This window comes from Triturus cristatus, unplaced genomic scaffold (assembly GCF_964204655.1).
Source record: "Triturus cristatus unplaced genomic scaffold, aTriCri1.1 SCAFFOLD_454, whole genome shotgun sequence".
NCBI lineage: Eukaryota > Metazoa > Chordata > Amphibia > Caudata > Salamandridae > Triturus > Triturus cristatus.
Window position 1 is genome coordinate 40,365 of NW_028188531.1, and position 25,666 is coordinate 66,030.

The 25,666-nt window shown below is 48.3% G+C and overlaps 1 protein-coding gene across 1 annotated transcript in view; it reads right to left on the reverse strand.

Annotated features, from left to right (window-relative positions):
• LOC146768884 (uncharacterized) overlaps positions 1–24,700 on the reverse strand; it is a 47,007-nt gene extending 22,307 nt beyond the window's left edge. The window contains exon 1 of the mRNA XM_085640649.1: positions 24,335–24,700. Within this exon, the coding sequence (XP_085496775.1) occupies positions 24,335–24,688 (354 nt within the window). The 5' untranslated portion in view covers positions 24,689–24,700. The remainder of the gene's footprint in view (positions 1–24,334) is intronic.
• Positions 24,701–25,666: the final 966 nt, after the last annotated feature.

Below are 25,666 nucleotides of genomic sequence, written 5' to 3' on the forward strand. Positions count from 1 at the left end.
AGTGAAAAGTCTGAAGTCTGTCCCCACGGTTTCTGAGGAACAGAGTTGTAATGTTCAGTGGTTGCCAGAACTGTTTGCTACATGTTCTGGTTTGTTGGGGTAAGGGTGGCAGTGAGTGCTAGCTGGTCCAAGGGAAAACATATTCTGAGGGGGTGCAAGTAATCAGTCTGGCACCATCCTAATTTTATGTCATCCGCAAACACGCAGTTCCTACTGACTAGTGGAAACTACACAACACAAGGTAGAGCTGAGAGCCAAATGTCACATCTTCTCGCTATAAAATAGAAGTGCAAGATTGTAAAAATACTGCTAGTTGTCAGTTTGTAAGAAAAATATTTTAAACCAGTGCCAGGGTGCACCCACAATGCACGTCTTATCCAGTCTCTACAAGAGGATACCGTGGGACACCATATCAAATGCAGCAGAAAAATGAAGAAGGATGACCACAAATTTTTTCCTAAGTTGAAGTTACTTCTAATAAATTCAGTGACCTCTTAAAGCGCTGATTCTGTTCTGAACCTGCTACGAAAACCATATTGAGACATATAAAGATTGTCATTCTTTTCATTGTGATTGATGATCTGTGCATTAACCAGAGTTTTTTCTAGCATTTTCCCCATTGCCAGGAAAAGAGGAATAGCTTTATTGTTGCTCAAGATGAATAGGTCAGCAATTTTTTTTTTTTTAAGTGGCTGAACCAAAGCCTTTTTCCAGGCAAGCGGGGCTATTCCTTGCTTAAGGGACATGAATGAATTAATTAATGAATGAATGTGAGGGACTGGTGCTAACAGGCAGAGCCTGGGTACACAAACCCACACAAATGTCTTACTGCCCCCCAAAAAAGCGGATGGTTTTTAGTTTTTTACAGAAATCCAGCTCAGAAGAGACTAGGCGCAATTTGCGAGGGAGCTCATCCATGCATTGGCCGGAAAGAATGAAAGGCTTTACTGCCCCTTCGGACACATTTGATGCATAGGATTAGCAGAAGTGAATCAGAAACAGAATGCTGCAGAATATACTGGGTGAATCTTACAGCCAGGACTAGATGCACTGCTCTGTAAACCAAAACTAAGGTTTTAAAAAAAATAGTTTCATAACAGGAAGCCAAGGCAGCACTTTAACTTTAAGAGCAGCTGCGGTCAGAGAACGACATGTCAGGCAAAGAAGTAGGGCAAATCCCGTGCACTCATACAATAATCAGTTACACAAAGTAAGTGTGCCTTCGGTATGACATGAAGATACTTCAGCGTAGCAATCTTTGTATTTTCTTTAATAGGTCATCAGGCAAGAACAAAAAACAGCCAGCCGACACGTGTTTCATCAGAGTAAATGTCAAACTCTGACTCTTCAGGGTAAAAAGAACAGGAAATGATCCACCACAAAGGATATATGCGTTCAATAGGATAAACCAAAATACGGTTTATTCGAATAACAACCTTGTCGGTACACAAACTGGAACTAAAATAGTATTCAAAATTCTCATTTAAAACAGGATTATAATCCAGGTAAATGGCGCCAGTACAAAAACGGACTGCAAAGATCCTACATATAAGTACATATCTCAAAGGACAGGGTTCCTTATAGGCAAAGAAGTAGCCTGGCTGCCGCATTTTGGGCCACCTGTAAACGATTCACCTGAACTTCTGCTGCTTTAAAATACAGAGAATTCTATACAGAATTGATCAAAACATTGAACAGCCAGGTTGCCTGAGTGATAGTACGAGGGGACGGGGTGGAAGACATCCATTGAGGAGCAGGATTTAGGTTTTTAAATAATCCGTTCAGATTCCACTAAAGGTATTTGTTCTAGAGTTTTCCAACCAAAGATGGAAATTGCTGCCTCCGTGCACAGGGTCTGCTGGGTTTAGGGTCATAAAAGCCTAGTGTGACGTTGTATTTCATCCTGGGTATATGGGATACCACTTTACTAGGAACTTTTAAGGAAATTAAACACGCCAATGAAGGGTAAGCACATTTTACCGTGTTTTAGGGAGTAAGCACAATCACGTTAGCACTGGTCAGCAGTGCACAGAGTCTTAAGGCCAGCAAAACGAACTCAGTAAAAGAGGAGGGGAGAAGTCAAATGGTTTGGGGAACACCAGCCTAAGGTTGACAGGTCTAATAAACACTCACTATACTATTGTCCAGGCAGCGCTTTTCTTTTAAAATGGAAAGTATGCTTACTACACGGAGTACTAAATTCGATGCAATAAATTACAAATATATAAGGTAGATGAAGACACCTTTGGTGACACCCTCATCACACGTCACACCCCTAGTGAGCCTTGAACCATAAAAACCACAATATCCTCCACCTACACTAGATGCAATATCACAATTTAAGACGGTGTCATTATCCGTTGGGTCATAGCATCACCACATCAGTAAAAGAAGCCATATGTTATTGTTCACCAATGTGACACCATTGAAACCAATGAAACCTGAAGACAGGCCTAATGATGAAAACATTTATAATATGATACTTTGCAATCTCATGCATCAGCATAATTAATAAAGCATTATTAAATAATCAGTATGTGTAAAGAAGTCGTATTTCTATTTTAGGCTGCCTATGCCATTAGGGACCCACCACTAGCAACTCCCCATGTTCTTGTGTCTCTAAACAAAGCCTTTTAGTAAAGGCTCAGAAAAAGGTTCCAAGATGAGCAAAACCATAGGGTGATATTTTTTAAAAACATTTCTGGGAGATCTGGGATCATGCATCTTCCGTTTGTGGAGACCCTGCCCTTATCGGGGCACAGATAAAAAAATATGCAAATTATGAATGTTCTTGAAAGGGCTTATGGGTCAATCACATGGTCCATTTTGTGCAGATTAAATTGGCGGTTTATCCGCTTTGCCAAAGTGCCTTATGATTTCTTAAGCACAGTGTGTCCACCTTTTTTTCTGGACAGGCCCGGTCCCACCTGGGACACCAAAAATCTTTTGGCAAGTTGTCGCGGGTAAGCCTCAAGGCATCAGCGGCCACCAACGGTTTCTCGTAGGCCTTCCAGGACCAGTGCTGGAGCCGGCATCACTCGTCTCTGCTCCCAACTCAGGTGGGAGCCAACAGAGCTCTTTGTGGTTCTGCTCATTTGTTTCTCTGGCCTGAACTGTCCCATTGAAGGTGCAATGTGATTTGCTAATTAACAGACTCAGATTTCCTCCCTTCCCCTTCCTTTCCCAATGTTGGCACAGAATGTCCTCTGCATTGTAATGGACATTTTGCCCTGCCCTGAGTGTCCAACTGTACTTATGACTGGATCCTTAATGCTTACTTTTGTGGTCATAGGCAAACACAGATATTGTGTGTGCACCATGGCATGGCCCTGTCTCACAGATTGCAGTCATGTTGGACCTGGGAGGGCACCAAAAGCACTGACCTTATAGTGGTGGAAGACTGCTACTGCCTTCACCAGGTGTTGAGCAGCACAAGCTTGTTGGTGGCAGCAGACCTTGTAGTGATCAATAGGATTAAACAGATCCTTTGTAACCAGTATTACTGGAGTGGGGAATACAGGCTCACTCACTTTAAAATTCTGCTGCTGTGTGTTTAATTCACCTATGGCCTTCATCGGTTTGGTATGTAGTGCTGCACAGTGCATGAGTGGTGTATCTGAGCTGGGTGCATGTGTGCCTGGAAAGGGTCCAATATATGAAAGATGTAGTGCTGAGCTGTGTGTGCAAGTTAAAGGCATGTGCAGTATGTGTGGGTGCCAATGAGTGGAACAGTACATGAAGGATATAGTGCTGTGTGGGGTATGCATATTAAATGCATGTGCTGAATAGACCAAGAGAGTGTCAGCAACGTGGTGGCTGAAACGCCATTTGACATCAATGAACGCTTGGCCGTTTCACAGGAACTCAGTGGTTTCGGGGGTTTACAAAGCAATATCCAAGTAAAATGCACCGCCACTGGGGAAGGGAAGGTAGTGTCAGCTAGACCTGCCTAGAATCTGTAAATAACAATGAAATTATACTTTTCCCTGGTGAAACAACTGCAACTGTATAGTCAACAAGCCCAGAAATTTCTAATCAAAACGCTGATGCCGTCTATGTAAACATGCCACAGATCAAGTCATCTACCAGTTCTAAAAAACAGCTGAGCTGCCAAGAATAGACCGGACGACATCTGGCTACTTCGTGCATTATAACGATTTCACATCAGATTCAAGTGAACCAGAACTGCCATCACCACCTCTCCCTTTCAAGCTACGAATGTATGCTGTCTATCATTGGCTGAAAAAGATTTACTTTGTTGTTCCCTTGATACATCCCTGGACTAGAATTGGATAACTTCTCCTAAAACTTTGGATTGGTTTAGTGACTGTCTTTTTCCTATGTCTGAATGGACACTTTCTCCTAGAAAGCTCTGTAGTACAACTTATGGAGACATGTTATGTTTTCAGCATTATGGTCACCATTTTTTACACAAAGCTAGTGTCACACGCGCTGTTTATAATTATACAAATAATGGGAACACTCCCCAACACTGTTGAAAGGCAGTTCAAAGACTTTCGCACAAAGGTTTGTTTATTTTTCTGGATTTAAAACATCAGACCCAGCCTTGTTTTATGATAGGCTTGCACCTACACCTTCAAAGAAAACTATGCTTACAAACACCAACCTGATATACTCTGCTTCCTTTATTTCCCAACAGTCTGTACAGGGCTTTGACTTTTGGAAATACACTATAGATACAAAATCTGGGGGACAAAAGATTGGCAGGTTCAGGGAACGGAGGTTTTATTAACGCATTCCTCATACTATATCAAATGATTTTCCTAACCTAATCAGTGCAACAAACTTCGGAGCTTATTTACAAGCCCCCTGTTTGTGACGTTCCCAGCATGGCGTTTTGCTGCCCCATATTTACAAGGACACGAAAAGCCACCCTGCATGGCTTTTCTTGCCCTTGTAAATATGGCCTCTTTACATGCAGCACTTTGCGTGAAAGAGGCGTCCCATTAAACCTGACACATCCCAGATTTACGAGAAATCGTAAACAATGAAATGTGTCTGAATGTTATGCCTCCCCATGGGAGGCACAGGAAGGTGCAACGAGGAGAAATGTATTCATTTCTCCTCATTTCCTTCCTCTCTCTATCCATGCTGCATTCTGCAGCACACATACAACGAGGAGAAATCACCTCTTGTGATTGTTCATGTGCAGGAAGGTGTCCTTTCCTGCACATAAACAATCATTTTAAAAAAATATGTTTTTCAACTTTTGTGTGTGCTAATGCAGCACACATAGAAGTTTCAAAACACCATTTCAGATTGTTTATGTGCAGGAAGGGGAACCTTCCAGCACATAAACAATTATTCACGTGACGCCTACATCCTTGCACCATGGTGCAAGGTTGTCTGCTTGGGTGCATAGCTGCTAATTGTGTGCCAGCGCAGGGGAGAGCAAAGGGATCTGTCATATCATTGTAAATATGAAAAACCCCTGTGCATCGGAATTAACCGAGCGCGGCGCAGCCAATTGCCTTGCAGCACTGCGCTGTGTTAATTCTTTGTAAATAGGACCTTCATGTCTTGGTATAGCAGAATTGAAGGATTTGAACACACTGTGTATCCCCGTATTCTCACACTACGAGAATTGGCAGCACTGAACACACTTCAGTGAGGATACACTAGATACCATGGTTCTCTTAACTCATCAGATCCCAATTGGAAGGGTTTAGGATCAATTGTCCTGATCAGTGATATGTATATTTGGGGGGTGACGTCATACAGTGTTGGAAAGTTATGCCTAAATTGGCGAAAGACCTCAACACTTTCCCAGGTGAAGCCACACTTGCCCCTTCTTTCTAATGACTTGGATCTCAAGGATTTTTTATTAGGTCCCCACGTAAAAAGCACTTTTTGGAAGGCATATACAACGAGCTGTTGAACATTTCTCAACAGGAAGCTGCTGAAAGATTGCGCGAGATCAAGAGGATTAACTTAGAAAAGGCATTGGCTGTGGTTGACAACAGTAGGACCACATTATCATCCAGGATTTATTTACTGGGCACATAGTGTATTCCGCAATTGATATCGTACAGCAAGACATGCCTATTTTACAACATGGTCAACCACAATAACGGTCAATCGTGACACCAAAGTGGACGTTACAAACGTTACGTCCTGGCCACGTCCCATAATGGTAAGTCAATAGTACAAATCTGTTTTCAGCATACGATCTAACAGAAAGACAGATAATAATGGTACGCTGAGGTGTGAAATACACCATGTTGCACATTGAAAAATTAGACCAATTACCTTTTACCGTGACTGAGACACCGTCACCTGACTGGATAATCTATGGTCACCTGTCATGACTTTCCAATTCCAAAACTGTCTCTCATACTAACATGCAGGCTGATATGAAGTGCTAGGGGAAGGTTATGTGCCTGAGTATTGGGAATAACCATTCAGGTTTAGCTGCAGGAATGGGGACACAGAGGTTTTCCTTAGTCTTTCTGATTGTAAGGATGCCCTAAGCAGTTCCTTAGTCTGCAAGGAAATTTCTCTCCACGGGGCATGAAATGCTCCAGTAGCGAACTTGTCTTGTTATCTAAAGGTTTTTCCAGCTGCCGTGATTCATCCAGTGTTCAGGCGAATCCTGAATGGGAGCCATTTGATGCTGACTGATCAAGGTTGCTGTGGAATAGAACCAGGTATCTCTTGTCTAGATGGTGAATTCCATAGTGACTTGTTGCACACACAAACTGTTTCCACCTGCTCGCACAGGGATCTTTAGGTTGCAAGATCCACTTCTGAGATGCAGACACTACTCCACACTAACTTCCCGCTGCATTTTGGGAAGCTGTTCCAGCATATCTTTAACATGTATCGGCTCTGGTTTGGTTAGCACCTTTCAGATGATTTTCAGAGCTATACCATCTTTCATACACTCTGTGTTGCAAAGCGTTTTTGGAGGACTCCTGCTTGTCCTGCTACTTGTGGCAGGAATTCTGATTTTAATTTTTCTTCTCCGCAATGAACTTTCCTGTTCAACCCAGAATGGAGACAGCACTGCTGGTTCTGCGTTACCGTGAGTACATGGTATACTGCTCTGGCACAACTCGGCCTTAAGAATTAAATGAGCATCGGTTCTTCTCCTTCAGGGCTGTCTGGCTTGATTGCATACAGCCTCTGCTTTGCAGCCACAAATGCATCCTGGATATGTGTCTTAGATCAGACTTGGTTGCATCTCCAGACATTGAAGTACTGATGGACCCCCTTAAAGGCCCATGTGTATTTGTGTACCCAGCGTATTCCACTGATTATGAATGCATTCTTATAACCACCCTGAAATGCTTCAGCTCCTAGTGATGTGACCAACGGCTTTGCAGATCACTTGTGGTAACAACACCTCCCTCAGTGGCTGCTGTCAGAATTGGATGGAATCATCTTTGCTCCATATACCTGCTTTGAGGGGCGTCTCTGGGATCGTCGTCTGCGGTTGAGGGCAACAGCGATATTGTGCCAACCACTCGGAACCCATAAAACAAAATTGGCTTTTCCGTGTGAAAAATTTGGCCTGTTTTTAAACAAAACAAACCAAAACAACTTTTGTTTTTTCCTCTCTCTCTCTTCTAGGCACCATGGCTTTCTGAGTACTTGGGATTTCAAACAGTATATTAGCTCTAAGGCTTTTATGACATATTTTTAATGGAAGCTTGCTTTTAGATGATTTTGTATCAGCTTGAAGTTTTTTTTAGCTTACGTATCAGGCTTTGCTGACTACTTGAAATGATTCTAGGTAGCTTTCAAATGTTTTAAAGAATAGTTTTTAACGGTTTTCAAATGTCCTGCTAGCTTTATACATAGCTTTTATGTATCTACCCTTAGTATGAGGAGTGGGTGTTATAGTCCCGAGCGAGTTAGGCCCATGTAGCGAATCAGCTTATTTCTTACATTGTCCTATTTTTCAGCAGTAACCTTTTGCACATATTTGCATGCTCAACAATGTTGGGTTAGTTTCCCTGAATCTAAACTTGTTTAAACAACAAGCGTTGCACATCATTATCACAATGCCCTAAACATCATGTACAAGGTCTGTTTTTGCACTATGTACAAATGTCCTCTCTATCTTCATTAATGGGGCAACAGGGCTATTTACTTATTCATGCCATCCCTAATCTATACGCACATCGCATGGCAGCTTTCTACTATAAAAGATGAGCATCCCAAAAGATTAGCAGAGGAGGCACTCCAGCTAACACCGGAGGTCCGTACATGCTGAGAATTCACCACACAGCGGTCTGACATCTCATGAGGACTGTCCAGTTTGTGACCAAGATGCAGTCCTTCATTCTCTCCCACCAGGTAATGGGTTTGGAGTGTACCTTGGGGGGATTCTTGCCTCTGTACCTACACACACTCTAGATACACTTAGAGTAGAGTTCGCATAATAGGAGTACTTTTGATTATTGTCTTGTTCTATATGTCAGCATATAAACATTGTTTTAGCACCATGGTAGAACTATATCCACTTTTCACACTTTTGCTGCTTGTAATCAATTTCTCTGATTCTGTTAATCATTGAAATACATTTATTCCATTCAAGAATAAGGTTGGTTCAATAAATATATTGAAAACATCCACCGTGTATTCTCTGTATACTTCTCTGAGAATAAGTGAGCACGAATGACTGAGTGAAAGGTTCTGTACTGTTTCCATGATCCCTGAGGTGTCAGGGTTGTCATGTTCAGTGGTTGCCAGAAACCCTTTGCTCCCTGGTAAGGTTAGGAGAGCTTATGGTGGCACCGGGAGCTAGCTGGTCTATAGGCTAACAAATCCTGTGGAGGTGTCCAAAATCAGTCTTGCCACTAAGCCCCTAGTTTATGTTGTCCAAACAATGCGCAGATCCGACGGATTAGTAGGAACTACATGACAGGAGCTTCACTTCTGCTAAGCTGATCATGTACCGCTGCTGTACAACATTGCTAAAAGACATTGGCAAAGCCAATAACTACCTATTGAATTTGCCAATGCTTGTTGTATTTGCACTAGTTCCAGGTCTATTGTCGCACGCAGTGGCTGTGTCTGTAGGTTTGGTGGTACCCCTAATGCTGAAACCCAGCTGCATCTTTTAATGACTTATTCCTGTTTTGATTTGTGTGCAGATTTGACCTTTGATCATTAGATAGTGAAGACATTGTGGAGAATCAATTAAGGATGGCCAAAAACTCTGCATCTCACAAAAATTAATCAGCCTGCCATATCTGGAAAACTATTACTGCGTATTGTTATGTGCACGGATCTGTAGTGTTGATTGTGGTTGTATAGTCATCTACTTACTTTCATATATTTACATGGTTTGTTAAAAACTAGCAATTACATTGTGATGACCTTACTAGGCCTCTGGCTCTAAGCAATGAGACACCCAGAATAGCATTGCCACAATTGACATAGTGTTAGGGTGTGAGGAAGTTCTTTAAAAATTACTGGTTCAGCCCATGATGAGTAGATTTTCCAAGGAAACAGGGAAGCAGCTCAAGAGCTGCGAAAAAGGGGGGGGGCGTGGCCAACAGCCGAGGCGAATGGCGGCTCGCTAGAGAGGCTCCTCAGCGCTCGCGAAGAATCCGCTAATTATCCTGAACAGATTGTGTGCCCGATCTAATACACTGAAGTGGACCGAGTGCCTGCACTCCAGAGACATAGTGGGAGGTATAACAGGGCCTCACAGTGCCCATATGGCGGAACGTAGACGGGACCGGTAGCAGGGAGAGTGTGCAAGATGGCGGCAGCGCCATAATTGGCCGGTCGTGTCCCGCAGACCAAGCGAGATTCGCAGCGTCCGGACTACCCAGCTCACCGGCGTGGATTGACAGCATTCTGAGGGTCCGGAGCCCAAGGTGACGCCGCGGAGCAGTGGGCAGTACCAGCGGAGACAGTCCTGGCAGAGGGAGAGGCGGTGAGTGCGGGGAGGGAGCGTGGCACCTGGAGATCCGGCTGGCCAGTCTGTAAATCAAGGCCCCGGCGGGAGCGAGGCCTCATCAGCGTCTTGGATGCCCACATCCCCCTTGTGCCCTTGGCGATTTCAGCAGCTGAACAGCAGCCAAACCATACACTCCACAGGAGGACCGAAGGAGGTGATATCCCGGGAGGCCCCCTCTCCTGAGTAACGCATTTTAATACCCGGTGCTGTGGGGTTTGGCGGTGCACCGTGGGAGTACGTGGGCGCTCTGCACAGGGTCTTGGTAGCGCCCAGTACAGCAGGTGCTGAAGTGAGCCAGGCAAGAAGCCCCAGGGGTGAAGAGTGCCATTTCGTCGACATACAGTGAACAAGGGGCCACGGTGAAACGACCGGATCTGCACCGGAAGGAGACGCGGCAACACAGAGGACCGTGTCGAACTGAGGGCTTCAGCCGGCTGACAAATCCCGGACACCCTGAGAGGGCCGGCCCCTGAGAAACCCGACAGGCCGCCGGGGGCTCTGATCTCCCACCAGGGACTACTGGGGTTGGCCACGGGTGTGGGACAGTTGCCGAACCAGAATGGCAAGTGGGAAGGGATCTAAAGCTACAGCCCAAGCTAAGCTTCCCAAATTTGCGTGGACGAAGACAGGGGAGGAGCACGAGAAAGAGCTTACAGAAGCCCCTGAGGGAAAGCGCGGCCCATCGCCCCAGGCGGACCTCACACTGCATGATATCATGGAGGCCATCTTGGGGGTACGTACCTCTCTGGAAGCTCGCATAGACTCAGTGAACGTGGAGGTGTCCCTCCTCAGGGCAGACTTTCTCAAAATGGACGGTAAAGTTAGAAGTCTGGGAGACACAACGGCGACATTGCAGGCGGACACCTCCCAGCTTCAACAACAAGTCACCGAATTACAAACTCGACAAGCCGCGATGGCCAAACAGCTGGACGACTACGAAGGGTGAGCACGAAGAAATAACATCTGCATTTTGGGGGTTCCGGAACGCGCAGAAGGACCTGCCGCGGACCTATACGCTGAAGAGCTAATCACTAAGCATCTCCAGCCCAAATGACTGTCTGGCTACTTCTCCATTGAAAGGGCCCACAGGGTGCTGGGGGGTCGACCCAAGCCTGGGGCCCCTCCACGTCCGCTAATAGCGAGGGTCTACAATTTCAGAGACAGAGATGCAGTCCTGCAGACAGCCAGAGCTAATCCACCACTTTGACAACAGTGTGGTTAAATTTTTTCCTGACTATACAGCGAAGGTTCAGGCCCAAAGGCGCAGTTTTATGGCTGTTAAACAAGAACTCAGGCAGCGTGAAGTGAAATACGCAATGCAATTTCCTGCAAAACTGCGAGTGGAATCGGAGGGGAAGACGTGGTTCTTCTCCACCCCGGAGGAAGCATGGGACTGGATGGAAGGGTGGAGGAGAGACGAGGGTCCGTGAAGGGGTTGGAATGGAGGACCCCGTCCACCCAATTCTACGCACGGCATGGAGCAAGAAGAAGGCACCTCCTTGGTGGCACAGGGTGGGACGTCGCACAGCGGTATAGCCTGAACCTCGACATGGATTGACGTGGACCAGTTCGCAGATAAGTGGTGGCAGGAGTCAAAGACACTGGGTGGCTGGTCAGGGTAGACGGTGATGTATCACAAAGCAGGCGGTGAACATTTCTTTAAAACAACACAAAAACTACGACAAGGCGAGGGAGTGTGAGCTGCTAGCCAACACCCATGAGTACTTTGGGGGGGAGAGAGGCACTCTGCCTAGTTTGGGAGTGGGTAGTTCGAGATCCACAGGCAGGGGGGCAGGGAGGGGTGAGGGGAGGCAATTTTCGGGAGAGGGGTTGAGATGTTTTGGGGGTTTAAGTTCTCAAGTCACAGGCACACTGAGGGGAGGTTATAGGATCTCTAGAAACAGTCACTTTGTAGCTGAGTTGGCTATACACTGGGTTGAACTTTCTGTACACTGTAGGGCAGGCAGAGATTGGTGGGTGGAGATTTGCCTCCTAGATGCAGTAATTCCGCTCCTGGAGACATGGGTGCATTCATGTACGAGACTAGTGACATCTGATGGCAGGAGCTAATAGGGTCAAATCACTTCTAGTAATGACGTGGAATGTGTACGGCATGGGTGACAAAATTAAGCAGGGGATAGTGCAGCAATACCTAAAACGGCAGGCCCCTGGCCTGGTATTCCTCCAGGAGACACACATGGTGGTTAATAAATGCAAAGCCCTCAACAGATGGGGATACAAGCTGTTGGTGAATGCGGACTTCACCTCGGGTTCTAGGGGCACGGATATCTTGATCAAAAAGAGTGCGGCACTCATGGTGAGGTGTACATGGGCAGATCCACGAGGCAGGTTTGCAGTGGCAGAGGTGCAATGGGAGGGGAGCATACTGAATGTGGTTTCGGTGTACCTCCCCCCGGCGATGGGTAAAGGACGATATTAACGGATCTTCCCATCGGCACGCTCATATTGGGTGGGGATTTTAACATGACTATGGATGACAGCAGTGATAGACATCCACCCAGACAGTCGACACGACCTCACATGCATATGGAAGAGTTCGCCAAGGCCCTGGGTCTAGTAGATGTTTGGCGTACATTCCAACCGGATGGTGTCCAGTACACCTACTATTCTAACGCCCACAAGAGCTCCTCCCGCATTGATTACTTCTTAACACAGTCGGAGTCCATCCGCCACTTCCAAAACCCCCCGTCACTCCCGAGAGGTATCTCAGGCCACTCCCCAGTGACAGTGGACTTCACACTTTTTGAGCGTCAACAACGCACTGTACTGACTCTCAGTCCCTGCCTGCTGACAATTCCTGGCATAAAGGAGGAACTGCTTGACCACACTACTAATTATTTTCTAGAAAATGTAGGTTCAGTAGACTCGGCGCAAACAATATGGGAGGCATTCAAGGCGGTGGTGAAGGGTCAGTCCCTGGCCCTCAAGGTGGGCTACACCAAGAAGCGGTAACTTTATATGATCTGGGAGACAGTGCCGGGAAATTGCTGGCATGGCTGGAAAGGAGAGAGCAGGTGGAGAAATGGGTGCCCCAGTTAACTCTGGAGGATGGGGTGCAGGTCACTCATCCAAGGGACATCGAGAATGCATTCGCTGATCACTTGGAACACGTATACACTCCGTCCACTTCATACACAACGGAGGACTACCGTCCACTCCTGGCAGATAGCGACATACCAACATTGTCTGATAGCGACAAAGAGGCACTAGATCGAGACTTGACAGATCTAGAAATCCAGCAAGCAATAAGTAAGATTCAGTCAGGAAAGGCGATGGGACCCAATGGGATCCCCATAGAATTCCTCAAAGTGGCGGCTACCCAGGTGGTTCCCCATCTGCGAGCCATGTTTGAAGAAAGCTATGAAGCAGGGCTCCTACCAGAGGACCAGCGGCTGGCGTCCATAGTAGTACTTAGGAAATCAGGTAAACCCATGGATGCCTGCAGCTTCTACCGTCCCATTTCCCTAATAAACGCGGAAGCAAAGATCCTAGCAAAAGTTCTTGCTCTACGCCTGATAGCGGTCATTTCCTCACTGGTCCACCCAGACCAATCGGGTTTCATGCCCGGGAGGAACACGGTGCTAAACATCAGACGCCTCCACAATGTTATAGCGTGTCGTGAGTTTCTCGAGGAGGACGCTGTTGTCCTCTCACTGGACGCCTCGATGGCGTTTGATTCCATCGAATGGCCTTCCTTATTTAAGTACTACAACAACTTCCTTATTTGAGGTACTAAGACGTATGGGCTTTGGACCCAAATTCATAGGCTGGGTGAGGTTGTTATACACGTATATATTCGGGGACAGGTCAGAGTAAATAATTACACCTCAAGATCCTTCCCATTAAAACGGGGAACTAGACAGGGCTGCCCCCTCTCCCCACTGCTCTTTTCTCTAATGCTAGATCCACTGGCTGCATGGGTCAGACGTGATGTTATGGTGAGCGGTTTGAAATGGGCGGAAGACCACAAGGATAGAATATCATTATATGCAGATGATATATTGCTCTACCTGGCGTCCCCTTACAGATCCCTTCATGAGGTGTTAAACGTTTTCACAAATTTCGGGAAATATTCGGGGTACGCCATAAACTGGAGTAAATCTGTGTTGTTCGTTCTAAGGGGCCAGGCTCCCTGACTCCCCTCTGGATGTTTGGTGGAGGTCGCGTTGGAAGGCTTCCGGTATTTGGGGATCTTTGTAACTACGTACCCCCATCTTTATTACGACCGTAATCTCGCGGCCCCTCTGACTAGACTACGGGCGGATGTTAAACACTGGCTTTGCCTGCCTCTGTCCCTGATCGGGCGAGTGTCACTTTTTAAGATGCTGGCCCTTCCTAGGTTTCTATATATCATTCAAAACTGCCCCCACAGGGGCCCTGACGCCTATTTCTCCGGGGTCGAAAGCGAAATTAGAACACTGCTATGGGATGGTGGATCCCCTCGAATAGCTATGAAAAAGTTAAAGAAAGGGTGGTATGATGGCGGCATTGCCCTCCCGGATCTCTGTCTGTATTATTGGCCATCACAGTTGGTGGTGGTAAACCACTGGATTTATAGATCCCCGATGGACCCAGCATATATGTTGGACAGATATCAGATGGGGAGGGCGGGGTATCTGGAGGCACTGTATTCCAAGGTTCGAAGAGGCCGTTATGTTGGCCCCACAACTCACACGGTGAGGATATGGCACCTGGCAAACTCCCGTCTGGGTTGGGTGCAGACCCTCACCAAGGCTACACACCTATGGTGTACCCAGAGATTAGGGCTTCTCTGCAGGTATTCCGGGTTCAACAAATGGGACGTAATAGGCATCTCGACAATAGGAGACTTGGTTAAAAATGGTGCTCTTCTCAAGTTCGACGACCTACAGAAGTCGTACGATCTGGCCCATGGGGAGGTGTTCCGATACCTACAAATCCGACACGCCCTCACTGCAGCTATCACAGACATGACGAACATCCCAGTCTCTTCCCCGTTAGAGGACAGGCTTCTGGACGGACCATTGTTCACCAAGGCCATTTCCCTTACATACAAAAAACTATGTAATAACCTACCAGATACATTTCATAAACTCCGGGAGAAGTGGCAGTTGTACTTCGGACCCATTGATGAAGAGGACTGGCAGGCGGCATTGATGTCCCCTCGTGAGGCTGCCATAACACTTTGTTACCGCCTCATCCAGCTAAAAATTCTACATAGATCTTACTTAACTGGTGTAACCCTGGCAAAGATAGGTTCGAAGACCAGTGCACATTGTCTTAGGGGATGTTAGCAAGACACATCTCTTTACCACATGCTGTGGGACTGCCCGGGGGTGAGGCCCATATGGGAGGGTGCCACGGAACACATCCTAGAGGACTTGGGAAAACAACACACCCTTACACCTCGGCTAGGTCTCCTCAATATATGGGAGCCGACTGACCTCACTGAAATCAAACAACAGTTTATGACACTAGGCTACACATTGCTCGCTCCGGATGTGGATCAGAGAGTATGACAAGTGTATGATTGCGGAAAAGGAGGTGTTTAAAGCTGAGGGGGTGCCCGAAGAAATGGGATAGGAAGTGGGGCAAGTGGAATAATTACCAAGGAGAAATATGTGTGTCCCCAACAACCGAACTCGAGATGCAATGGACAGAAAGGCATCGTGAAAATGCACCAGGATAGAACGGACTGTCTTATTGGGTTGATAATTGTAAGTGATCCTAAAATGCCCCATGTCTCTTGCATTAATACGTGACTTGTTGTTGTTTAATTCAATAAAAATATTTTTTTTGAAAGAGCTGCGAAAAAACAGCCCAGCAGATATAGTTTACTAAGCTAATAACATTGAGTATTGAATTTTATTAACTGTTCGATCATTTAAAATCATTACAGTAAAAGCAAAAACATCTTTAAAAACGATCATAATTAGGCTAAACAGTTCCTCCCTCCTGCCCCGGCACCCTCCCCTACCCATCCACCTCTTGGCTTTGTGCTCAGCCCTATGCCCTTGGCACGTTATACAGTCCCCAGTGTTTTTCAAAATTTATTTTTGATTAAAAGCAAATTGTTACAACATTTAAAAAATACTCGGATTGATAGTTCGGATTAAAAGAGTGGTACTCCTCGGTGCCTGTCGGGGACCAGCCCGCTTGCTTCAGCGAGATCTGGCGTGTCAGTTACCGGAGCCAGATTGCATTCCTGCAAGTCCTTTAGGGCAATCCTGATCAGGTGCGTGAATTACCCCAATCTTGCTAAAGTCTTTGATTTGGAAAAGCACAAGACTGAGGCTTCTCTGCCGGTCTTTGCTAGATGCACAGTCCAGATCGGATTAAGGAGGCGCTGACGTTCATTATTCAGTTTGGGGCAGCAGCATAGTAGGTGCAGCCAGGATTCCTGTGGGAAGGAGCACAGCCTACATTCTGTGTTTTCCCCCTTGCGTGCCCTTGCTGGATTAAAATCAGCAATGTGTAATTTTGTAAGTCTCATAAAAATTATTAGTTCAGTGGCTCTAGGTTAGAACTTGAACAAAGGCCCTTAATGTCTTGAGCAAAGGATGTTTCACAGACTTGTTTATTTACTGCTTTTTTCCAGGCATTGGGTGGGATTTCCAAAAGCCATAGGCTTGCTGCCTCTATCTTCAGTGGGCTGATTTGTGATCAACTTGAAATAATTTTCCAGCCCCTTCAGTACAGAGCAACATTTCCTCTTTCCGAAGTTGGTGAAGTGAATACCCTTAAATTGGATACAGTACAATGCAACGGTAAAACTGCTGCAGAAAGCTGTCAATAAAGTTATGCATTTTGTGACGCTGGTAGATTAATAAACAGGCCTACAGGAGTCTTTATAATCTGACTATGTCAACGAAGAATTCTCATAGAATCCAATCAAAAATTCTATATGTCTGTGAAGCTGTAAAGTTTTTTTTAAGGAAAGAAATTAGGTGGAGTAAGCATCCACTAAAAGAAGGCTAGCAAGAGAAAAATTCAGCAAAACAAAAAGTCCTGGAAGGAGGGGTCTAAACTATGTGAGGAAATGCTCAAGCAAAAACTACAGGAATCCTCTCCCACAGTTTGGATACACCTGGAAAACTCGCCAGTTCAGACAAGCACTGGCCCTTCACAAATTCATGGATTTAGCATTGCCAATGGATAAGAATGTTATCAAAAAGTAATGCTGGTGTAACAAGGGAATAGTTACAAAAAACTCCACCTACCAAAAGCTCTGCAACCGAGTGTTGCAGGCAAGATCGATTGGACCAGCTAATGCCTATCACTAGTGCCGTTAGTGGGGGCTTCACACCAATACACAAGAAGGATCAATGATGAGTAAAAGAAGCCAACAAAGAATAGTATGGGAAAGGAAATGAAAGCAACAGGCGTCATAAGGCTGGCAAGATTTATTTATGCGTTTTTATGTAGCGCGTACTCAGAGCCCTTTACATTACATAAGGCCTCCAGAGTACATTAATGTCCTATTACTTACCGGTAATCTTCATTACTCCTGGTCCCGTAGTCCTCGTCCCATTCCTTACAAAGTGGAGATTACTATCTCCGTGACAGAAAAAAAGAACAGGAGCATGCTGGGATACCTAACCCACTCCCTCCCGCTGGGAGTACATAAGCGGTACCAGCCCAGCATGCAGCCTGAAAATACCAAGCCAACAACCGGAAGGCCGGCCGCCAGGGAGGGAGGGAGGGAAGTAAGGAATGGGACGAGGACTACGGGACCAGGAGTAATGAAGATTACCGGTAAGTAATAGGACATTACCCCCAGGTCCCTCCGTCCTCGTCCCATTCCTTACAAAGTGGAGAATACCAATAAGAGAACCCGGCCTACCGGAACCCCACCAAAGCTAGGGTCACCAGACCGAGAAAAACGGACCCCAACAGAAGCAATAGGGAGCCCACAAGAAAAGCAGGCAGGAGAACACAACCAGCCATGCCTCCAACCAAGCCGAAAAGAACCCAGACCCCAAAAGAAGCAGGGGACTAGCAAGAAAGGACCGCAAACGAACACAAGACCCCCCAGGAAAGCCCGAAGGAGGCCCCGCACTCAGAAGCAAGACCCAAGGAAACCCCCAGAGGGGCAGAAAGAGAAACCACCACCCCTAACCACCAGGGAAAGGGAACCCCGGAGAAGCGGAAGCGCCCCAAAGGAGCAATCCAACCAGGAAGGACAAACAACCCGGGAGAAAAACCACCAAGGGAGAAGCCCACAGCCCCAGGCAGCACCAAGCAGCTGCAGCAAATGGGACAAAACAGCACAACCAGGCCCAACGCAGAGCACCCGAGAGCATGACGCACGGGGAGACACGCCAAAGACCCAGGAAGGAACATAGTAGGGCAAGCCAGAGAGCGAACCCCCCAGAACAGAGAAGAAGGCGACCCACAGCCGGACCAATCCACAAACACCACACCAAGAGGCGAGGGGAATGAAGAGGAGAACGAAGAGGCACGTCAAACTCGGAAAACACCGAGCGCGACCATTCACAGGACCAACCCCAACACATCAGGGGAAGACACCCGCAGAGCCTCAAAGACAGAAGAGGAAAGGACAGAAGGCCCAGGCCAAAAGGCAGGAAGACAAGCCGTCAACCCCAGCAGAGACACCGGAAGGCCGCAGCCAAGGCCGCCACGTCGGGAGAAAAAAAACCCGGTCACAGGAACCAGTCAAAAGGCCAGGACCGAGGCAACCAAAGGCAGGAGACACAGGGACACGAACCCAGGAACCCACCTAAGCAAGGCCAGGGAGAGCAACAAGCGCCACCCAAAGCAGACTCCACACACGGTCAGCGAACAGCCAGGAGAGAACAACCAAGGGCCGAACACAGAATCGGGGAAATAAACCCCAGAACCGGAAAGGAGAAACCCCCACCAACCAAGAGCCGACCCATAGGTCAGGAGGACACCAAGGATCCTCCTAAGGTGTACCCCAAAAAGGGGCGAAACAGGAACGACCAACAAGGAGGCCAACAGCCCAACAACGCAGGCAGCCCAGAAGACCCAAGAAGCCAACCGGACAACGGACAAGCCAGCCAGCCCGGAGGCCCCAAATTGGAGCAGCAGAACCCGAAAGGAGAGGCAAAGGGTCAACCGACCCAAACCCAAAAACCCCAAACAAGAAGGGACCAGGGACCGGCACCAAAGCAAGCCAAGCCACCAAGAGAGGAGAAGCAGCCGGGGAACAGAGAGGGAGACAGGCAAGCCACAACTGGCAACCAACACAGAGGTCACAGCACACCAGCCAGGCGCAAAGGAGCAGCTCAGGAAAGAACACAGGACCAACCCGGCACCCAGACCAACAGGGCCAGAACCACCGGCCAGCAAGAGGCCAAAAAGAGGCCCAAAGCACCAGAGAACGAGCGGCCAGGGAAGAACCCAGGCAGGGACCCAGGCAGGGAATCCGCAAAGGCAGGCCCAAAAACAAGGACCGGAGGGAGGAAACACATCAGCACCCCGGAACACCCCCGGCACCCCCAAACCAAAGGAGAGGAGCCCGGAGAAACCAAAGGCGCACAACCCCCGGGGGGAGCGGGCACACACCCAAAAAGGGAAGAACAAAGCATGCAGAGCCAGCAAGAGCAACGGCCAGAGACACCACAGGCCGAAAGCAGGCCGTACGGGAGCGAGAAACCCCCAAGCCCAAGGAAAAGGCCCACAAGGGGAAAACCAGAGCCCCAGGACCCAGGCAAAGCCAACCACCAGCACAAGGCCGAAAAGAGGAGCGGGGACGTAGCAACGTGGCCCACACACTACGGGAGGCTAGACCACAACCGGCAGTCCCACCAACAAAACCACTGGCCAAGCCCAAGATAAGGCACGGCGAGGAGGACATCGGGAGCGGCACCCAAAGCATGAAAGAAGGGCACAGGGCAACCCGAACCCATAAACAGGGAGAGGCCCAGAAGCAGTGCACCCAAGAAACAAGGAACCACCCAGGCAGAAGCCAAGGAAGACCCAAAACCCCCAGCCACCACAGGAGGCAAAGGAGCGGCAGCGAGAGGCAAACGACCGCAAGCCACAAAGAAGAGACACGAGGGGAAAGGAAACCACAACAGGAAACCAAACCCCATCAGTCAACCCAGTGCACCACAACACAGCACCAGGCAAGAGGGAAGAGGCAAGCAGCAACACCAGCCAGAAAGCCCACCAGGAAAGCCCCGGAGTCAACAGCCAACCAAGGCCAAGACCCACCGGAACAGAGGGAAGGCACAACAGCCCCTTCCCCCCCCCCCCCGAGAACCCAAGAAACAGGGAGTCCGGAAGCAACAAGGACCCAGATGCAGGATGCAAGAAGCAACCCAGCCAAACACAAGCAGAGGCCAAGCGCAAAGTGGAGGATCCTCAGACGGGGGAACACCGGGGGCCACAGGCCCACCCCCCCCCGACCACAACCAGCACGAAGTACACCCACAGGGAACCTGCCGGGGAAGGAGCCCACCAACCCAGGCAGGAAGATACGCCGGAGGGCAGGAGAGAGCGGACGCAAGGGCACTGGCGTGCCCAGCCGCAACACCAAGACAGGAGCAGGCGCCAGCAGGGAGGGAAGGCCACAGGCCAGGAAACCCCACACGTTGAAGCTCAGAGCACCGGACAGGCACAGGGGGGCAGAAAAAAACAAGGCACCCCGAGCACGGGCCACACCAACACCCCTGGAAGGACGCAAGAAGCGCCCAGCAGCCTGAGCCGCAGGCAGGCACCCAGACAGGCACGCACCAGGGCTGGCCATAAAAGAACAGCAGGAACCAACAGGGCGGACAGGCAGCAGGCTGAAGAATCCGTGCGAACAGACAACCAAGCACCAACCAGGGGGAAACAGAAGCACGCAGGGCAGGAAGGCAGGAAGCCCACAGGACAGAGGAACGAACCAGGACGAACCTCACCAGAAAATGAAAATAGCCCAGGGGAGCAGAAGCGAGCACAGGGGAACGGGGGACAGCCACAGCACCCGCCCGCCCCGGCACACCCCCAGCAGAGGAAAACAGGGAGCCAAGGCCGCAGGCCAGCACAGCAGAAGAGCGCAGCACATGGAAGAAAGAAAAACGGCACCCACCAGGGGGACAGGCCAACCCCATAAAACAGAGACCGTCCCCCAACCCCTCCGCCCAGACGCCATTCAGCAACAAGCGACGAGCAAGCGAAAACAAGGAGCTTTAAAGATGAGTGAGAAACTTTGCCACCTTATGCCACTCTGACAGAGTGTGCGGGACTCGAACCCTTGTCCTGTGAGACCCTTTACAACCGTAGGCACAAGACTCACCATTGAGCTATAGCTTCTGATGACAGGGAACCCAGAACCGGAGGAGGAAGCACCCCCCCCCCCGCAGCATCGGGAAGCAAGGCAGGGACACAGCGCAGAAAGCCACGCAACGCCCCCAACCCAGCAAACAGGAACAGGGAGCGCCAGAAGCTAGCACGGACAAACCCCAACAGGAATCAACCAGCAAACGGTGAGACCAGAGGACGCCAGGCCCCAGAGTAAAAAATCGCCAGGCAGCAAGCACGGCGAGAATACCCCCGAAGCAGCCAAGCAAGACCCCCAGCCAAGACTGCCGAAGCAGCCCACCGTGCACAGCCAGACCCAGCAGGCAAAGCACAGAGACAGAGGAACAAGCATGGAAGAAATCGGAACCGCTATGCGGTACTCACCACAGGGGCAGGAAGAGCACACCAAAAGCGCCCTGCCCCCAAGACCCAGCCCAGGCGCCCTCCAAGACACCAGCTGCAGCCACCGATCAGACATTGACCCCCATCAAGCATCATCCCTGCACCAACCTCAGGAACAGCAGGGGCACTGGTAGGAAAGGAGGCGAGCAGCACACCAAGGGAGACCAGGAGCACCGCCCGGCGCAGCCCCTGGGCTCCCATCTCATCCACAGCAGCGCGTCTTCCAGCCAGGCCAAGCCGTAGGAGGACGCGCGCGGTAACCCGGAAGGAATCCGGACATCCGGCGCCCCAGCCGCAAAGGGCCGGGCGCCAATCAACGCGACTCCCAGCAAGCCCAGCAGGCCAGGAGACGCGGAAGAGGATGTCGAGGACAGCCCAGCAGCCCCACGAGACATCCAACGAAGAAATCACAGGTAAGATCAGCACGTCCTAATCTGTCGGAAGACAGAAAAAAAGAACAGGCTGCATGCTGGGCTGGTACCGCTTATGTACTCCCAGCGGGAGGGAGTGGGTTAGGTATCCCAGCATGCTCCTGTTCTTTTTTTCTGTCGCGGAGATAGTAATCTCCACTTTGTAAGGAATGGGACGAGGACGGAGGGACCTGGGGGTAATTACATAAATGTTATGAAACAGAGACATACGGCTAAACACACAGAGAAAACGATTGACCGGAAGTGGGCGCAAAGAATATAAAATCCCATAATCATGTTATGTAGCATAACATTATGATACCGACAGGTTGGTCAGATCTTACCTCCCCAAAAATGAAAAGCAAAAATGCGCTATTAGAATTTAGCGGCTAATGTAGTCCTTGGCAGGCCCTGCTGGATCCAACTAAGGCAGGGGAGGGATACACGTCTCTGTCCTTTTGGACGGCGGTCAGCCACGTCTAGGCAGGTGGAGAGGTCCCTGTGCCTTCAGAGGAGCCGCTTTCCTAAAAGACACTGAAGCTTTGTCGTTGGAGGGACAAGTTCACTGCACCCTGCCAGCAAAGCTTTGTAAACACAAAATTCCAAAGCTAAGTTTGTTTTTAAAAAGCTAAAAATAAATTCCCCCGGTCCAGAAAGGCTGACAGATTTCTCCCAGGTGTGGTCCAGGTGTGGGTTGATTGATTTTTTTCCTGTTCGCGACCACGAAGCTTTCCCCGGTGACCCCAAAAAGGAAATTAAATAACAGAGTCGTCATTCATGGGTTTCCACTGTGAAAGGCAGCAGAACCTCCGCTGGTGGAAACATGTTCGTTTTCTGGACTCTAAACAGAGAAGGTATACCAGCAGGTTGGCGGATAGGGTACTCGGTCAAAGGTGTCCTGTCTGCCAAACTTTCAAATAAATAAGGCCCTTGGGGGCTTTTTTTACAAGCCCCTTGCGCCGCAGGATCACCACTTTTAATATAGAAAAAAGTGACGTGTCTGTGGTGCAAGGGGTTTGTAAATAAGACCCTCAGTCAGGGAAATGCAGCTACACCAATTATTGCCAAGACACGGTTAAAGTTTGCATTAGCTCTTACTCTAGAACGATATGCTACTAAATGCAACACACACACATGCACGGCAGAACATGATTTGGAATTAGGAGCATATGTATCAATTTTTGCATCTCCGTTGAGCCACGTAAGGTAACGCAAGGGCAATGCAAAACCAATATGAGATTTACCAAGCCACGTGAGGCCACCTTGCATGGCCATGGAGTGCTTGGTTAATCTGAAGTAATACAAGACAGTGCAAGCCGCTGCCTTCCGTTACTATGTCCCAGAGAGGCATTCCATGGGTGGAGCATGAGTTTTCCCATGCTTCCACCCATGGATTTTGGCGCGTTCCCAGATTTACCATGAGTGGCAGACCCAGGAATGCATCAAAATGCTACGCCTCCCCAGGTGAGGCTTAAAGAGGAGAAATATATTTAACTATTCAAATTTTTTCCTCTTTCTGCGTGTGCTGCATTATACTGCACAGGTAGAAAGATGAAACAGCCTAAAATGATTATTTGTGTGCAAGAAGGAGTCCATTCCTACCCAAAAATAATCCCACCATCAACCATGAAAGTAGGGTTCCTGCATTGGTGCTAGGCAGCCAAAAGTGCACCAGCGCAAGGAGAGAGCAGGAATATGGCATATCTGGATAGATAGTGCTCATTCCTCCCCTTTGCTTTTCACGCAGCTCACCTCAGCAAGGTGCCTTACTGCGTTGCGTGAAAAAATGATAAATATTACCCTTTATATTTTCATCATTGCCCCACATTATGCGTAGTAAACCACTCAGACTACTTAGGGTTGAGCATCGTACAATCCCTTTGCACCAAGAAGAGAGAAAACCCAAACTTTCTCCTTATGACAATCTGAGCAGATCTACCACTATTAGTGCGGGTCTCGTAATGCCCGATGGTTCTTCTGCAGCAGGCCTTAGTTGCCCTGAGCTTGAATTTGAGAGACGCAACTTGAGTTTGGTTTCAAATAGATTTGCAGCGGCACCTGGATCCCTTCAATATGAACATTGTCATCATGTGACAAATCAAACAATATCGTTCTCAGACTTGAGTTGACACGCCCAGCTGGAACACATCCACCTTATGAAGAATTGCCAGATCCATAACAAATACTGGTCAGGAATACAACAAAAGAAAGTTAGAAACACTGGCTCATAATTGCAATTGTGGCAACAAAATAGAAGAAAGAGGTTCTCAAGCAAAATCTTGTTAATGCAGAAGCAGAAGCCTGCAGCCCTTACCCTCAGTGAATAAATGAGAGCAACAATACCCAATGGAAGGAAGCAGCAGGTGATACTGAAGATGGAGTAGCACATGTAGTCTGGCTCGTTGGCTTCTGTGACTGCCATGTGGTTGTTGCTGGCATTCATGGGCATCTTGCTTTCTTCTTCGTAGACCAGTGAATTTTCCTTGTAGTGTGGGAACATCGAGAAGGACCCTCGGCTAGGTCTAACATGCCCTTCTTCAGTGGAGACGTCACAGGCGTAAAGGTGAGGAATCTCCATGCTTCCAGCCTTAAAGTCTGGGGGTGCGTTGAGAAACTGGCCCTCCATAGGGTCAAGGAGACTCTCTTTCTCATATGCGGTGTTGTCCATTGCTGGTGCTTCTTCTGCAGCTCCCACCACGTCTATCTTGAAAGTGTATATTTTTGGCCTTCTATTCTTAGAAACTTAAAAGTAAGCCTTTGACAAAAAATGTCACATTTCAGGAAGTAAAAATGGTATCTACTAGTCACAATTTGTTTGACAGATCAGGCAGGAAACTGGCTGAGATCCAATTGCCAGATACCTTCCAAGGGTGTGGATGCAGACCCAGAAGAAAGGAGGTGTTACAATTCTAGCTGCACACCAATGCACCAGGCTCACCTTCCCAAACACACTAACGTCCTCACTGTGAGAGGCATGTTGATCTTCCATTACCAGGAGCACAGGTGGGACTCTGAAGGTCACCTTAAAAATGAGGAATAACATGGCAAATCGCAAATTCTGGGTCCGATTCACCTGGTGCTCCTCATTCAAAGCCAGACTTTCACCGGAAGATTTAGGCTGCTTTCAACAGCTGAAATCCATCAGTGAAAGGTAACAGATTAATGGTGTCCCCACAGATCTCATAATTCCGCTGAGGCTGGTTACTGCTGTTACCTGTCTGACTGCGATTAGGATGCCCATCTAACGGCCAAAGATGCATAAACACACTCCGGGGCATATTTACAAGAAAGTGGCTCAGCGTGTCGCTAAGCCAAGAAGGCTAACAACAACACACTTTGTCACTTTAGAAATGCAGGGCTGCAACATATTTACTAGAATATGGTGCAGCCCTGCATTTCTCCCTGCGCTGGTGCTAAATTTTGCTGCTTAGCGCCAACGCAGGCACCCTTGCACCATTTTGCGAGGGTGCCTCTTAGGGAAGATTGTTTATGTGCACATAAGGAATCTTGAAATGTTGTTTTTTAAATTCATGTCAAGAGATCTGGGTTAAATCCATCATTCTTTTGCTCACCATGCCACCCCAGTTTAGACCTGGCCATATGCAAATCAGTCCTGACCCTGTGCCTCATGGGAACAGTCCAGCCT